This window comes from Pseudorca crassidens, chromosome X (genome assembly GCF_039906515.1).
Source record: "Pseudorca crassidens isolate mPseCra1 chromosome X, mPseCra1.hap1, whole genome shotgun sequence".
NCBI lineage: Eukaryota > Metazoa > Chordata > Mammalia > Artiodactyla > Delphinidae > Pseudorca > Pseudorca crassidens.
Genome location: NC_090317.1, coordinates 120,154,746 through 120,166,915, shown reverse-complemented (window position 1 = coordinate 120,166,915; position 12,170 = coordinate 120,154,746). Strand labels below are relative to the sequence as shown.

Sequence of the window (12,170 nt, the reverse complement as noted above, 5' to 3'; positions counted from 1 at the left end):
AAACGAGAGAGGATTTGTTGCTAAAATTTTCTGTGGTTGGAAAAGGATTCTGTTTTGAAGTTAGCCTACTTGTTTTCCTCATAGCAATCTGAACACCATACACCAAAGTCAGAGTCATTTTCACTTTTATTTTTCTTTCTCGCCATGCTGCACAGCGTGCGGGATCTAGTTCCCCGACCAGGGATTGAACCCGTGCCCCCTGCAGTGGAAGCGTGGAGTCCTAACCACTGGACCGCCAGGGAATTGCCATCACATATGTATTTTTAATGAAATACTCTTCATGAAGAGTGAACGTTTAAAAAAATAAAAATGGTACCTACCACCCAGCTGAAGAAATAAAACTTATCACTTATTTTAAAACACCATTTGTTCCATCCTGTCTCAGTCACCTGCTTCTCACTGCCAGAGTCCTTAAAATACTGTTCAGCTCTTTTTCCCAAGGGAAGTGCCATCTTGACATCCTTCTTCTTCTTTTTTTTACACTAAATTTGGTTAACACACAGAATCTGCTTACTAAGTCATCAGAAGTTATTTAAATTGCTCAAAGGCAAAGATCTGTGTCACCAGTGATAATGAGCGTCTTAGATAGGCGGAGAGTACCACCCGAAATTGCCTTTGAACTTCCTTCTATATTCGTACTTGGTTAGGAGGAAGCATATAAAAATATTCTGCCCTTTGTAACTTGCCCTTTGTCTTAACCTGAATATCAGTGGTTAAGCAAGGGAATTTTTAAGCCTTCAGCAAGAGTTCTGTTCACAAATAGCTCGCAGTGTTAGTGAGTGAAGAAATTTGGGGTGGAGATGGGGAGGAAGGGGTGCCTGCTGACCCAGATTTTAAAAATAGCTTTCTTAATTTAGCTAGTAAATCTCTTATTTCTAGTTATAGGCATAAATTATTTTACTCTGGATGTCAGAACATAGGAAGTGTTATTTAGAATTTACAGGTTGATCTCATTCTTCTTCTGGGACTTATTTCTTATCTTGTTAATCATCAGGAAAAGAAGTCTTATTATTGATGCAAGCCCTAAACACCCTTTCAACTCCAGAAGAAAAGCTGGCAGCTCTCTGTAAGAAATATGCCGATCTTGTGAGTATTAAATCAAGGGAGTGAGGTCCATATAAAGTATAGCAAAATGTGTATGTGCTTGATAAGCTTTTTAAAATATGATGTAGCTTTTGATGTGGCTTTACATGTAAAATTATACTTTACTCCAGAATTGAAGAGGAGAATCTGATTTCTTGGGGCTTTTTGTTGCTTGTATGACTTCATTTTGTAAGGTGTTACATATATAGAGCATTATAATGCTGAAGATACAGCATAGGTTTTCTAAAACTCAGTCTTGTGTTGTGTTGCTTTAAATGCCAGTCAGTTGGAGTGTAGTGGTTCCTGTAGTTAACTTTTCCCAAGGGAATTCTAGAGATAAAGGCTCTAACCATTGTGACTGAAATTGTGAGTTAGGTGAAATAGTCTACTAAAACAATACTGTGTCTCAGGAAGTATTTATTTAGTATCTAATATGTGCCAGGCATTACTCTTTCCATCTTCCAAAGAAATTAACCTCATTTGTTCTGTGCCTGAGTTATTTCAAGTAGCATTAATTCTCTTTGTCAAATTATGAAAGCAGTCTCAATATGGAAACACTGCTGTCCTCTTTAAGTTGAAGAATGGGGAAGCCATTGAACCGTTTGAAATAAGGGTTGTGGGAAGCTTTTAGAACGAATGGTTCTAATATGCTAAGTTAATGTCTTTTGTGAAATACTTAGGTGAGTTATCATGGACAATGTTTATGCGTTTTCGTCTGTTGTTAAAGCAGTTATTCCGTGTCGTAAATGCTACTTTTTGTCAGTGACCAGCTTTGGAAATGAATTATTACTCAATTACAGTTATATTTTCCTTCAGTTTACAAAGGGGTCTGTGAATACCCCCACTTAGCTGGCATTCAGCAGTCTGGCACCTTCTGTTCAGAGCAGCAGGACACCCCGTGCATCAATGAAAATAGCCTAGAACAGTCACAGATACAAAGATGGCAGAAAACACAAGGTCAGATTGTTGGCTTCAGGAAAGGAACACTTCCATTGGCTGTGGAAGACAGTCCCTCTTGGTTCCATCCACATGAAGAGAATCACGTGAGAAGTGGTAGAAAAAGAAGACAAAAACAAAAAAGGGAAAAGAAAAAAAATGGAGAAAAGAGTAAGAGAGAAAAAAGTAGTGTAGCAGGTTAGCTACTTGACCCAGTGTTGTTGGGACAACCGCAGACAGTCACACGTGGATTAGGAGAAGAAAGGGCAGATAGTGGCCTAGTGCAGTCCTTCTTAGACTCACACAGATGCTGGGACTTCTGTTGTTCAAAGGCACGTTGTGATTCACTGTGTCTGGGGCCTGAGAGTCTGCATTTTAACAAGTTGCCAGGTGAGGTTGATGATGATACTCTTACCCCTTGCATCACACTTTTTAAGCAGCAAGGGTCTAGGGCGTTTTGTTTGTGGCCTTTGTTTTGTGTGTGTGGTGGGGGGAGGGTATGGTTGATTCTTTTAAAGCACCAGTAATCATCGCTACATTCATTTTAGGATGTGACACGTTGAAGACTTGCTTAGTGAGCAACCTCTCTTTGATTTAGATTTGTGCTGAGCATATGAAGGACGAAACGTGTACTGTTTTCAGAAAATGTTATAAAGCTTTGTTTCTTGAAACAACACTCATTTCTTTTAAAAGGTAGAGCATATAGGTTATATAGCAGTGAGACTATCAAGGCAGTAGGCTTTTCCCGAGGATTATTCCGTAAACTTCCCTTTTGCCATCACTGTCCTCTGTCCTTTTGATGACAGCATCGTCTGACATCACTGGTGCTTGTGGCTCAGACAGGTAGGAAAGTCCTGTAGAGCAGCTGGAGGGGTGCCTGCGCTGTGATGGGGATTGTCCTCTGGGGAGATCTTGTGGCTGCCACGTTCACCAGATAACATGGGTTTATGAAATTGTCACATTTCACTTGCTAAGTGTGGATCCCATTAGGCCTGTAACATGGTCCTTAAGTACGTAGTGGTGCTGTTCTTTCCCATTCCTTAGTTTGTGTAGATTATTATAGTGTAATAATAAATCTTGATTTTCTGGTTGGGTAGGTGTATCTTCTCTTCATCAGAAGTATCTTGGCTGTTCTTGACTCTTTACTCTATAAAATTTTAGATTCAACTTATTAGTTCCATGGGAAGGAAACACCCCTTGGGGATTTTGAGGAGCATTTTATGGAATCTATAGTTGCATTCAGGGGAGAATTATACAATCCTTAAGAAATTAACGGAGCTTAAAAAGTGGATATCCTTATGGGGGAAAAAATGAATTTAGATCCTTGAACACCATATACAGTGATTAAGGACTTAAATGAAAATTTTAGGTATCATTTAGCTTTATTTAAATATATTAATAGGTGAATATTTTTCCAAACTTGAATTAAAAGAAGGATTTCTTATGACACAAAAAGCACTACCAGAGAAAAGATTTCAGAAATTGGCTGTATTGAAATTAAGACTTTCTATTCATCAAACGACATTTTCAAAGAAAGTGAGAAGACACATTACAAACTGGGGAGAACATATTTCCAACAAATAATAACCAGTAGAAGATTCAATGTGAGGAATATCCAAGGAACACCTACAAACGAATACAAAAAGGACAATTAGCCCAATGGAAAGCTGGGCAAGAGATGTGTAGGAGGCATTTCATAGAAGTGGAGAAACATCAAGATTCGAAGATATCTTAACATAAAGGTAAACATACAAGGGATGTTCGATCTTATGAATACAGGGAAATGCAAATCAAGACCATAGCAACATGCTATTTTATGTCCAGTGTAAGTGGCATAAAGGAAGAATTGTTATCGTATGAAGTTTTTGGAGAAGTGCATCTACATGATTTCTTATAAATTGCTGGTGTGAGAGTAAATGTGCCGGCCACTCTGGAAAACAGTGTTCCATTGTCATGTGCAACAGAACATTTATTGATTGATTGATTGATTGCGGTACGCGGGCCTCTCACTGTTGTGGCCTCTCCCGTTGCGGAGCACAGGCTCCGGACGCGCAGGCCCAGTGGCCATGGCTCACGGGCCCAGCCGCTCCGCGGCACGTGGGATCTTCCCGGACCGGGGCACGAACCCGTGTCCCCTGCACCGGCAGGCGGACTCTCAACCACTGCGCCACCAGGGAAGCCTGCAACAGAACATTTAGAAATCACTTCCCCACAACCCTAGTTCTAGGTTTGCACTCAGGATAAATTCTTGCATGGTGTATACCAGGAAGCCCATGTGTGAGAATATGCGAATTGTTCTGAGTACCTGGAAACAACTCAATTGCCTATTGACAAGAGACTGGGTCAACAAAGTGTGTTGTGTGCTGCGTATTTTTATTTTATTTTATAAAATATTTATTTATTTATTGGCTGCGTCTAGTCTTAGTTGTGGCCTGTGGGATCTTTCCTTGCAGCACGTGGGCTCTCTAGTTGCGGCACATGGGCTCATTTTAGTTGTGGTGTGCAGGCTTAGTTGCCCCGCGGCATGTGGGATCTTAGTTCCCCGGCCAGGGATCGAACCCACGTCGCCTGCATTGGAAGGCAGATTCTTAACCACTGGACCACCAGGGAAGTCCCTGCATAGTTTTTATTTATTTATTTATTAATTAATTTTTTTATTTTTTTTGCGGTACGCGGGCTTCTCACTGTTGTGGCCTCTCCCGTTGCGGAGCACAGGCTCTGGACGTGCAGGCCCAGCGGCCATGGCACACGGGCCCAGCTGCTCCGCGGCACGTGGGATCTTCCCGGACCGGGGCACGAGCCCATGTCCCCTGCATCAGCAGGCGGACTCTCAACCACTGCGCCACCAGGGAAGTGCCCTGCGTAGTTTTTTTTTTTTTTTGCAGTACGCGGGCCTCTCACTGTTGTGGCCTCTCCCGTTGTGGAGCACAGGCTCCGGACGCGCAGGCTCAGCGGCCATGGCTCACGGGCGTAGCCGCTCCGCGGCATGTGGGATCTTCCTGGACCGGGGCACGAACCCGTGTCCCCTGCATCAACAGGTGGACTCTCAACTACTGTGCCACCAGGGAAGCCCCTTGCATAGTTTTTAAAAAGTGAAATAGCATACAACCTGAGGGCCAAAGCCAGCAAGGCCTGTTTTTGTACTGACCACAAGCTAAGAATGGTTTTACTTAATTGTTGTTTAAAAGTGTTGTTTAAAAGACAGTGACGACACAACCGACATGTTATGGCCTGCAAAGCCTAAAATATTTCCTTTCTGGCCATTTACAGAGTAAGTTTGCTGGTCCCTGTTCTGTAGCTACATGCAAACAATCTGAATGAATCCTAGCAGTGTAATCTTCAGCTGTGCTGTCCAGAATGGTAGCCACTAGTCATTTGTGGCCATTTAATCTTGAATTCATTTATTTTAATTTTTAAAGATTTATTTACTTATTTATTTATGGCTGCGTTGGGTCTTAGCATGTGGGATCTTTGTTGCGGCATGCGGGCTCTTTTGTTGCGGCACCTGGGCTCTTCGTTGTAGTGTGCAGGCTTCTCTCTAGTTGTGGCGTACGGGTTTTCTCTTCTTTAGTTGTGGTGCGCAGGTTCCAGGGCACGAGGGCTCTGTAGTTGTGGCGCGTGGGCTCTGCAGTTTGCAGTACGTGGGCTCTAGCTGAGGCATGCGAGCTCAGTAGTTGTGTCGTGTGGGCTTAGTTGCCCCGTGGCATGTGGGATCTTAGTTCCCTGGCCAGGTATCGAACCCGAGTCCCCTGCACTGTAAGGCGGATTCCTTACCACTGGACCACCAGGGAAGTCCCTTGAGTTCATTTAAATTAAAGAAAATTTAAATTTTGGTTTCTCAGTTGCAGTAGCCACAATAAAGTCAGAACAACTAAAATCAAAACGATTTCTTGGGCTTCCGTGGTGGTGCAGTGGTTGAGAGTCCGCCTGCCGATGCAGGGGACACGGTTCGTGTCCCGGTCCGGGAAGATCCCACACGCCGCGGAGCAGCTGGGCCCGTGAGCCATGGCCGCTGAGCCTGCGTGTCCAGAGCCTGTGCTCCGCAGCGGGAGAGGCCACAGCAGTGAGAGGCCTGCGTACCGCAAAAATACAAAAACAAAAAAACGATTTCTTTTAGGACCACACACGGATGACATAAAATACAGAGGAGAGCAAAGGAGTAGTGACCCCAGGATTCAGGGTTGTGGTTACCTTGAATCTGGGGAGGGCGGGGGAAGTTCCAGCCCTCGGTGGAGTTACTGATAGGGTGTGCAGATCCTGCAGCCCACGGTCCTGAGTAAGGTTATTTTACGAGAGTATTTTACAAAAACAGAATTATTTTCTGGGGGGGGGGGGAGGGATTTCCGTAAAGGTGTTTTTAATAGCTATAAGCATCTCGCCTGTAAGGATGTGTGGTGTGTTTTGAGAGGCCACAAGGTGTCGCTCTTGCTCTTGAAATAGTGACTCAGCATCCTTTTCTTCTCCAGTTAACAGGTCAGTAAGGCTGCCATCTTATCTGTTAGTGTTGGTGTAACCTTGAAACAGACGCATTTGCTCCAGACCTACAGTTGCAGTGCGCCCCCCTCACTTGCAAAGAACTGAGTGCTGCTTATTGAGTTCTGATTTGGAGGATTGTTTCAATAAAGTAGCTTGAGTGTGTTTTTCAAGAAAGTAAAACTTTCTGGTGTCGATTCCTAAAAAGTCCAAAACGTCATTTTTTTTTGTTTTTAATAAATAAATAAAGAGATTAAGATTGTTTTTTTCCTACCCTAAATCATTTGCTTACTTTCCTATCATAATGGGAAAAGAGAAGGTTGGCAGGGCAGCATGGCATGAAACAGTTAAAATAAAATATTACACTACAATACTGTGGGTTTTTGGAAATGTATTCCTTAGTTCTTATTGTAATTCTTCCAGCCATAACTCAAAGGTTTTCGCTGTATTTCCTAAATGTAAAGTGCTTATTACTTTTAGCTGGAGGAGAGCAGGAACGTTCAGAAGCAAATGAAGATTCTGCAGAAGAAGCAAGCCCAGATCGTGAAAGAGAAAGTTCATTTGCAGAGTGAACACAGCAAGGCTATCTTGGCAAGAAGCAAACTCGAGTCTCTTTGCAGGGAACTTCAGCGTCACAATAAGACGTTAAAGGTGAGTTGGTTCCTTTTGTTTTTCTTTTTTAATTTTTTAAAATTTATTTTTAGCTGTGCTGGATCTTCATTGCTGTGCGCGGGCTTTCTCTAGTTGCGGCGAGCAGGGGCTACTCTTTGTTGCAGTGCATGGGCTTCTCGTTGTGGAGCACGGGCTCTAGGCGTGCGGGCTTCAGTAGTTGTGGCTTATGGCCTCAGTGGTTGTGGCTCAAGGACTCTAGAGCTCAGGCTCAGTAGTTGTGGCGCACGGGCTTAATTGCTCCGCGGCATGTGGGATCTTCCTGGACCAGGGCTCAAACACTCTCCCCTGCATTGGCAGGTGGATTCTTAATCACTGCAGCACCAGGGAAGTCTGGTTCCGTTTTCTGTTTTTCAGGAGGGTCTGGCTTAGCTTGATTTATAGTCGCTGTGTACCTATTTGAACTAAATCCGTGTCTCTCCTTGGAGACAGGGATGCCACCGTTCTGTTTTGCTTGGCCTTGTGCTTCTTAACGCACCTCATACTTGCTCATACTTGCTCGTGGGGAATCTAGATGAGATTGATGTTTAGACCACAGCTTTCCCACTAGGAGCCATGGCTTAGGAAGCTCAAATTTGCAGTTTCCTGCTGAGCACTGAGGTCGTTCATTAGCACGTGTGAAAAGTGGACATGAAATGAGAAGCCGAGTAGGAGCAGACTTGAGGGAAGGGAAAGGCCCCACTGAGCTCCTCAAGGGCTGTTCGTTGGTTATATCACCGGCCACGCTTGTCCATCCCAGTTCCCCATTGCCAAGTACTTTTAGAAGAGCGCTTATTCCTCGGCTGATTAAAAGACAAAGCAGCGGGTATCCAAAAGTTAGTTGGTACCAACAGAGGAAGAAGGGAAGAAGGCAGAGACACAGGGGTGGGCCTGTCCTCATGTGCAGTTGTGGTGTGATTCTGACTGAGCCGCATTGCTCGTGAGACTCCCCCACCATGGCAGGCACCCAAGGCCCTAGAACATAGGAGCCCTCAGGAAATGGATCTTGACCTGATGTGGGAGCCGTTAGGTTTTCTTTGCTTTTGAATCCTTGGATTTCGGTGTTCACGAAACTGAGTGGTATTTTTTCCCCATAGCAAGTCCACACTTTGATTGGACTGGTAATGCTTTAGACACTAGACACCTAAAGGTCTCTTAGCACTTGGATCTGAGCAAGAGTTGGGACTAAGCTTTTAAGATGCAGATTCCTTTTGTCCCTTGCCATCTAGGGAGTAGAAGGTGCGACTCAGAAAGTGAAGGGCAGGAAGGGATCACCCTCTTCCGGCTGATTTCAGATGCTGCCCTGCAGGACTAGCCAGGGGGGAGGGTATTTGGGAAGCCCGCGTGGAGGGGGCTAGCTGCCTGGCGAGACTCCTTCCTCGTCTCTCAGTCTGATCACAGAGCGCTTACTGTAGAGCAGGGCAGGCGGCGCCTCTCTGATTATCTACCTAGGAGAAGCTGCTTGCTTTCAAACGAGAGCCTTCCGGTCCTAAATAAAGGGAAGGAATTCTAGTTCAGAAGCACCACTTCAGGGCAGCAAGCAGTGAACCCACATGGCAGTAGTGTCTTTTGTGGGCGTCTGTGCCATCTTATAGGTCTGTACGATTAACAGAAATTGTTTTGGATAATAAGGAAGAAAATATGCAGCAGGCACGAGAGGAGGAAGAAAGACGGAAAGAGGCCACTGCACACTTCCAAATCACTTTGAATGAAATCCAGGCACAGCTGGAGCAACACGACATACACAACGCCAAGCTCCGCCAGGAGAACGTCGAGCTGGGCGAAAAGCTGAAGAAGCTCATCGAGCAGTACGCACTGAGGGAGGAGGTAGGGCAGCTGGTGTGTCCCCTCACTACGAACCAAAAGCATTCACTAAAGCTCTTCCTTCAGGGTGTTTTAGAACCTTCTTCCTCCAGGGTGTTTTAGAACCGTTGTGTATGCATGGTGGAAGTCTGGCCTTCCCTCGCAGGACTCGTGGGGACCATACTCGATGGCCCTGAAGTCAGTGGATTTGGGTGCGTGAGGCGATTTCTTGGAGACAGTGTTAAGCACTACTCGTCTTCCATGTGATTCTGGAAGATTGTAATTTTAGCATAGATTTTCCCCTTGTCTAGACTAAAAGTGAGTAAATACCTGGCCCCAAACCACACTGTATTTTAGACGCCTATGATAATCTGTATGGTCTACACTATCATTCCATTATGCCTGTGTTTCAGATATTTTGTTTTAGTGGAGGTTTTATAGTATTTGGGAGAAAAAACGAACCTATTTCTAAACCCTTATACACCCAATTGAAGTAAAAAGTTTACTGGAAGGGTCTGTGGCACCTCATCTTGGTCACTGGCCTCCAACTAAGACTTAGTTCTACAAGCCAGTTGGGAAGTCTGGGCGTGGTGTCTAGATTAAATGCAAGTAGGCGATCATGTGCTTTTTTAAAGTTCCTCCCTTTTAGAGGTCAGATGGGCAGGAACAAAGGGTTAGGTTCTTTAAATGACACATTCCCTGCCTTTTAAGTTAGTAAAATGTTCTCTTATGTGTGTTGTATCCCTTATAGAGGTAGATTAAAATAGCTGATTTAAAAAAAAAAAAGATTGTGGCATCTCTGTGGGTTATTTTATCCAGTTTTCAAGGCAAACTTTATATTAATTTAGTTTTCCATATAGCCCTTTAAAAACTGTTAGTTTTTTTAAAGATTTTCTTTTTATCACTCTCGATGCTTTTTGCTTACCTTTTTCCCCCTTATTATTATGGAAAATTGTAAACGAAGAAAGTAGAGACTGTATCACGTGGTTTTAGCAAATGAAACCACAGTTTCAACTATATTCCCATCACTTTCCCCTGGGTTATTTTGAAGCAAATCCAAGGTATCAGTCCATTCATATATATTTGAGGGTGTACCTCACAAAGACTAAGGATTCATTTTTAGATGTGACCACAATACCATTTTCATACCTGAAAAATTAGCAGTAATTATTTAATATTAAAATCTAGTCATCGTTTACATTTTTCCGATTGTCTCCCCGTTTTTTTTTAAAAAAGAAAAAACCTATTTGAATCATCCAGATAAAGCCCGTCTGCTTCACTGGCTGACGTGTGTCAAGTCTCTAACATAAACATTTCCTTTTCTCTCTTTTTTATTCTTACAGTGTGTTTGTTGAAGAAACTTTTTTTGTCCTAGAGAATAAATTTTCTATTAGATTATAAAGCCCTCACTTTTCTTAAAATTATTGTTTTAGTTTTGTAGTTTAATATGACAGTCTGCCACATTATAGATGTAGAAAATTTGAAAGCTATGTATGTTGAAATCACATTACCTGTGAGCCTTATTCAGTTTGAGTATTATTGAATGTTCCTTCCTTGGTCAGGGAGGGATGTTCTGATGACTTTATTGTACATAAACAACCACTTAATAATTTCACTTGGAAATCATAATGACCTTTTATCAAATTTATCTGATAAGTGCCAGGCACCGAGCACCTTACATAGTATAGCCATTGCGTTGGCCTTTACAGTGCTGCAGTGTGGGTGTGGCTGCCCCCCACAGGTGAGGGGACTGACGTTCAGCAAGGGGGAGAATTCGACTGGGGCCATTCCTCCCATCACAGCATGCTGCCTCCAATTGAGAGATTTGGGAAAATTTAATGGGGAGAAAAAAATATCCAGTAATTATGTGTATGATGTATTATGGGTTTAACAGTTTGATCTCCGTAGCCGTCTTTTTCTTGATACAATTTGAGCTTCATTTTCACCTTACGGCAGAAATAGTATGAGGCCGGCTGCTGAGGTGCTGCTGGGCCATCTCCGGAGGGAGGGATGCCGACACAGGCTTCTGCCAGCACAGCATGCAGACAGGCACCTTGCTGGTATTAGCCCCGGTGGTATTAGCAGGAAAAGCAGCCTCATGAGTGAGGTCTTGTAACTTGTGTCGTGTTTCCTCGTCATCCTGTCCCTTATTTCATTAAGTGACGGAAGAAATTTTACGTTCCCCGCAGCACATTGATAAAGTATTCAAACACAAGGAACTGCAGCAGCAGCTTGTGGACGCCAAACTGCAGCAGACGACACAGCTGATAAAAGAAGCTGATGAGAAGCATCAAAGAGAGAGAGAGTTTGTAAGTTTGCAATTTCTTAAAAAAAGAAATGATTGCCAAAATTGTAACTAAAGCCATTGAAAACAGTTAAACTTATTCTACATTTAAATTAGCACTGGGTTGTGCTAATTGTTTTTTTCTCTAGATTGTGAAGGGCATGTGTGTGTTAGAAAACATTAGCTTTTTCTTTCTATTTAACTTTATATACAGAAGATACACTGGAGAGATTAGACCAAGTTACTGCAAAGACCTGCACTGATAGGACTTTTCTGTGCTTAGAATATTTATTTCACTTTTTAGATAATGGCCACCAAGTTTAAGAATTATAGCAGTATTTAACACATTAAATTTGGGGATTCGATTTAATAGCAAGCTTACCAAACATGGGTGTCCTTCATACTGTTACAGTTTATTTCAAACAAGTAACTTGAAACTAGGGAAACTTATTTGTTTACTCTGGTATAATTTTCTGAAAAACTTTAACAGAATTCTCTACATCCTAATCACTCAGCATTATTCTCAGAATGTGTGCTCAGATTATATGGCCTGTCAGTAATTGTGAATACAGTGGAATGTCATTGGGTTTGTATATTTAACACATGCAAATTTAACTTTACCTGCTTAACCAAAAAAAAAAAAAAAAAAGTCAGAAGTGGTTATGATAATGAGGACGGTCCCATGCAGATTTCACTTAAGTAACCTAGGCCCTGAGGCGAGCCAGGTCTGAAGACTCGGGTCCTGAGTGGCCCTCATGATGTGAACATGTCACTCTGAGTGTGAGTCTAGGGTTAAGAGAGAGACATTTTTCATACACCGTGGTCGTTCCATGTGAACTGACAGCGCCATCCCATGCATAACTGAAGAGACAGTTGTCATTTCCCAAGTTAGAATAGAAATATGATACACATATTTAAATAAATACATACGATACATCTATTT

At 42.9% G+C, this 12,170-nt stretch overlaps 1 protein-coding gene across 4 annotated transcripts in view; it reads left to right on the top strand.

Moving 5' to 3' along the window:
- Positions 1-12,170, top strand: part of TXLNG (taxilin gamma) — a 52,743-nt gene that overhangs the window by 28,912 nt on the left and 11,661 nt on the right. For all 4 annotated transcript variants that reach the window (XM_067723486.1, XM_067723485.1, XM_067723484.1 and 1 more), the window contains exons 3-6: positions 995-1,086; positions 6,973-7,143; positions 8,773-8,967; positions 11,133-11,252. In XM_067723486.1, coding sequence (XP_067579587.1) covers positions 995-1,086; positions 6,973-7,143; positions 8,773-8,967; positions 11,133-11,252 — 578 coding nt within the window. The remainder of the gene's footprint in view (positions 1-994; positions 1,087-6,972; positions 7,144-8,772; positions 8,968-11,132; positions 11,253-12,170) is intronic.